This window comes from Carlito syrichta, unplaced genomic scaffold, assembly GCF_000164805.1.
Source record: "Carlito syrichta isolate Samal-C Ts95f unplaced genomic scaffold, Tarsius_syrichta-2.0.1 Scaffold305756, whole genome shotgun sequence".
Lineage (NCBI taxonomy): Eukaryota > Metazoa > Chordata > Mammalia > Primates > Tarsiidae > Carlito > Carlito syrichta.
The window spans coordinates 1,037,398-1,042,580 of NW_007249852.1; the positions used below are offsets into that span (position 1 = coordinate 1,037,398).

The 5,183-nt window shown below is 41.9% G+C and overlaps 1 protein-coding gene across 2 annotated transcripts in view; it reads left to right on the forward strand.

The window, feature by feature from the left end:
- PIGL (phosphatidylinositol glycan anchor biosynthesis class L) overlaps window positions 1-5,183 on the forward strand; it is a 91,550-nt gene that overhangs the window by 68,793 nt on the left and 17,574 nt on the right. For both annotated transcript variants that reach the window (XM_008062613.2, XM_021714762.1), the window contains exon 4: window positions 2,726-2,793. In XM_008062613.2, coding sequence (XP_008060804.1) covers window positions 2,726-2,793 — 68 coding nt within the window. The remainder of the gene's footprint in view (window positions 1-2,725; window positions 2,794-5,183) is intronic.

Genomic DNA, 5,183 nt, shown 5'->3' on the forward strand with positions numbered 1-5,183 from the left:
TTTTTTTTTTGAGTTGGAGTCTCACTCTGTCACCCAGGCTAGAGGGCAGTGGCACACTCCTGGCCACCTCAGCCTCGACCTGCTGGGCTCCTGCGATCCTTCCACCTCAGCCTTCCAAGTAGCTGGAGCTACAGGCACATGATACCATGCCCAGCTACTTTTTATTTATTGTAGAGTTGAAGTCTCACCAAGTTGCCCGGGTGGGTCTCGAACCCATGGGCTCAGGCAATCTTCTCACCTTGACCTCCCAAAGTGCTGGAATTACAGGTTGAACAATCGAGCCTGACTTGAGTAGGAGTCTTACTCTGTTGCCCATACTGGAGTGCAGTAGCACACTCATGGCTACCACAGCCTCGACCTGCTGGGCTCAGGCGATCCTTCCACCTCAGCCTTCCAAGTAGCTGGAATTACAGGCACACGCCACCACACCCAGCTAATTTTTTTTTTTTTATTTATTGTAGAGATGAGGTCTCCCTAGTTGCCCAGGCTGGTCTCAAACCCGTGGACTCAGGCAGTCCTCTCACCTCTGCCTCCCAAAGTGCTGGGATTACAGGTGTGAGCCACCATGCCCAGCCCAATGTTTTACATTTCCAATTGTTTTATGTTATAAATGTGGTTTTCTTAATTTTTATAGTTTGTATTAAAATCAGTTGACAGGACTTTAAATTTTATTTTAATCTATAGCCAACCCCACATCCCTCTACACACATATCTTTATAATTTCCTTGTAATTTATTTGTTGGAAAAAACCAGGTTGTTCTGTAAAGATTCCCCTGGTCTAGATTTGCTGACTGCATCTCTGATATAGTTTAACATGTTCCTTTCTCCTCTGTCTTTCCTATAAATTAATAATTGAATCTACATTAGAACCTTGATTTAAAAATAATTTTTTTTTGGCAAGACGATATCATAGATGGTATTGTGTTCTCCCATCAAGAGATATATAATGACTGGTTGTGTATCTTTTTGTGATGTTAGCAATCATTAGAGTTGTAACAGTTCTGTCATTTCTTCTTTTATTCTCTGGAATTTTTCTATAAAGAGAAACTCATACACAATGGAATATCATGCAGCCATAAAGAAGGACAAACATATGGACTTTGCAGCAACTTGGATGAATTTAGAGTCGATCATACTCAGTGATCTATCACAGAAACAAAGAATAGAGTACTATATGTTCTCACTCATAAGCGGACCCCAACAATTATCATAATACTATAAGAAAGGGATTGGTAGTAGTGGGAAACTGTCAGGGGAACAGGGGTGGGATTGGCAGTTGAGGGAAACTTGAGGGGAGGGAGGGGCACACCTCATCAACAACATACCTGCATAATCAACATTTGTATAACTAACCCTGAATTGTATTGTACCCCACATTTTTAAAATTAAAAATTAAAAAAAAGAGAGAGAAACTTACTGTCAACTGCTCTTTAGTTACCTATTGAAAAATTTTGCATAGGAAAGATAAATTAAATGAATGCCTAATTGTTTATGTACCTGTTAATGGGAGAGTACAATACCAACAAGGCCAACACAAAACTAATGTAGTCTTACTAAAAGAAAAATTCTGATTCTTTCAAAATAATGAGTTGGTTCCCTGGCATCCTCCATGGTAATCACTTAATAGGATTAGATGTTGTATTAGTATTGAGGTTTAGTAGTATTTAAACATGTTTGAGAGATTTCAATCTTCTCCACTGATTATCCTTATTGATGCTCAAATTGCCCCATATTTGAGCACCTTAGCTCCTGAGTCCTCTTGATACTACTCTAGTAGCTTATGATAGTTTCTTTGATATCCTCAGAGATTACAAGATGTTCAGGTTCATTTTGTTTATTTCCTGCTCCAAACGAATCAACCATTACTCCAAGGAGCCCTGGTTTCTTTTGGTGTAAAATGGTATTTTTAAGACCATGATGTGGGTGCCAGGGATGCTCATCACGATTAGATTGGATATTGTTTCTAGGCCTTTTTAACGGACAGATCCAGGAAATCATAAGTAGTTAACTTCTAAAGAGAAATGTTTTTATTTCATCCTGTGTTGAATTGACTGAGTCCTTGTTTTCTTTTTTGTTATTGTATTACTCAAACTATCTTTATTATTTTTATTATTTTTATAATGCATACTACCCTTTTTAAAATCCATTTGAGCAGAGATAAAATATTATAACCTAGTTCAAGCTTGTAGTTAATAAACAGATGTTGCTATATTTGTGAAAATGGAAACAGATGCAGTCTATGAATAAATGCACTTTTTCCATGAACTCAACCTCAGGGTATGGTGGACATTGTCCCTTGAAGCTTTTGTGCCCTCAGTGTGGCATGAGGAAAAGAGAGCAAATAAATCAGCCATGAACAAAGTTCACATAGCAGCCAGCCAGGAACACTAAATGTGCTAGTAAATGGCTAAGCAGATAAGCAACAAAGATATTCTGAACCCAGGTTTCTATCGTGACTGAATTCCAGTCTGCTCCACTGACCAGGAACAAGAGTAAACAGTCAAACCAAGGAAACCGTCACTACACACTCAGCCAAAGCAATAATTACACATCATTGATCAGCTCAGAAGTCAATTCAGATATACTAAGAATTTGAAAAGTTTCAGGCCTCTCCTCTCGCCTTTCCTTCCCAAGGGAATGGGGGAATGGAGACAGCTACTTTGAAGTTGAGGCAGTGGAGAAAACGTTCACAGAGTCATGACTGAAGACCTGTGTTTCTCTACAGGTGGTGACTTTTGATGCATGGGGAGTAAGTGGCCACAGCAATCACGTTGCTCTGCATGAGGCCATGAGGTATGATTCTCTGGGGGATGGATGCGGGGGAGGGTTTGTGCATTTGTTTAAGGTTCACGGTACAAAGTCTAAAGCACCTTCCTGCTTATTATCTGAGCCCCACGAAACTCACTACTGGATTGTCATAGAGCCCTTGTTGACTGTTGTTTACTACATCTCACCATGTTCTTTCTGAGAAATCTCTCTCAAGTCATAGTAAGGAATGCTCGTCTCCTAAACAGATAAATTTTTTTTCTTACACCTGGATCCTGAAAATGGGATAATTAATTTTATTTCTCTTTCTGCTTTGGCCACAGAAAGCTTTAGGGCCAAATTTGCAATCCCTGTAGCATATAGACAAGACTTTAAGAATGAATGTTATTCATCAGTGTGCCTCCTGGCTTCATCTTTTTCTACCCTTACTTTTTTTTTTTTTTTTTGAGTTGGAATCTCACTTTGTCACCCAGGCTGGAGGGCAGTGGCACGCTCATGGCCACTGCAGCCTTGACCTGCTGGGCTCCAGGGATACTGCCATCTCAACCTTCCAAGTAGCTGGGAACTACAGGCATGCGCCACCATGCCTAGCTAATTTTTTGATTTATTGTAGGGATGAGGTCTAGTCAGGTTGCCCAGGCTGGTCTCGAACTCGCAGGCTCAGGCAATTCTCTCACCTTGGCCTCCCAAAGTGCTGGAATTATAGCTATGAGCCATTGCGCCTGGCTGCTTACTTTTATTTCCCTTATGTATTTGTACACTATCTCAAGTCTTTTTTCGAAGAAGGATATATGTATATAACATGAAAATTCATTTATTCTTCCCACCCTATTTTACTGATATTTACCTGATTTTATCAGTAAAAACAAAAAAATGGAACGTCAAAGATATTGTGTGACATAGCGTCATAAAAACATAGACCATGTTTCCTGTCATCTAGTGATGTGCTTCTCCTGGGCTCCTGATCAGCAGAGTGATGGGCCTGTCCTAGCTACTGAGGAAAGAAAGGGACAACTTGAAGGGAAGGATTTTAATACCTCTTCTAAACATGCCCAACGTTCTCAGACTGGAGCAGCAGTGTGATATATAAAGTTGGAAATGACCTCACCAACCATTAAGTTCAAGCCTCTTTTTGCTGAGGCTGTGAGGTGTTGTGTCCAGCACTAAAAGACTAAATGATGGCAGAGGCAAAACTGGGATCCAGGAATCCTTGTTCTTCATTCATTATTGTCAGATAGCTTAGGTACCTTCAAATTCAGGAAAGACACATCCTATGGTTAGTCTGAGATGCAATTGTTTTCTGAAGATACATGGAGAAATGAGGTAGCCCAGGAGTGGTCATTCCAACCACATAGTTACTCTGAGGCCTTGGACTTCAAAGACTGGCATGGACAGCAGGCCCCATGGAGAAGTGGAACAATGACTCTACCTCATTCTGAATGCACACTGAGCCTTGTGATTTCTCACCAACGATTTGTATGGCTTACTCCAGTAATCCCAGCATTCTGGGAGGGGAAGATAGCTTGAGGCCAAGAGTTTCAGACCAGCCTGGGCAACATAGCAAGACCTTGTCCCTACAAAAAAATTTAAAAAATAAAAAAATAAGCTGGGTGTGATGGCACATGCCTGTAGTCCCAGCTATTGGGAAAGATTGCCTGATCCCAGGAGTTTGAGGCTGTGGTGAGCCATGATGGTGCCACTGCACTCCAGCCTGGGTGATAAAGTATCAAAAAGTATCTTTTTTGTTTTGTTATCAAAACAAAAAAAAAGAATCAGATCAAGTCTTTTGCAAACAACCTAGAGTATTTCAACAGGCATGGTTCCTGGAGTACTGGAGGTTGATCCAGCTGGTCCCATCCCTAGTCCAGTCACCACTGAAGTGGAGAAGCAGGGAAGGCTTCATTCTGGGCAGAGAACCCAAAGGGACAGGTTTATTCATATAGAACTGCCTGAGGCCATTTTCCTTCCAAAGAGGCTGGAGTACCACAGGCTCTTAACACTTGTGGGCCCTCTCTGTGATCTAAGGGGGGCACTGTGCTTCAGATAAAATAACTCATGGACATGCCTACCAATCAACTAAAACAGTTTTCCACAGCCATCCCCTGCCTACCAAATTCATTAGACTCATCTTAGTCCTCAGGTGTCCTGACCTTTCTGTGGCATTTGGCCCTGCCTGTCCCTCATTGAAATGCCGCTTTGAGGCTGGGCTCGGTGGCTCAGCCTGTAATCCCAGCACTTTAGGAGGCCGAGGTGAGTGGATTGCCTGAGGTGAGTGGATTGCCGCTGGTTCGAGACCCGCCTGGGCAATTTGGCGTGACCTCATCTCTACAATAAATCAAAAATTAGCTGGACGTGGTAGCGCGCGCCTGTAGTTCCAGCTACTTGGAAGGCTGATACGGAAGGATCCCCGGAGCCCA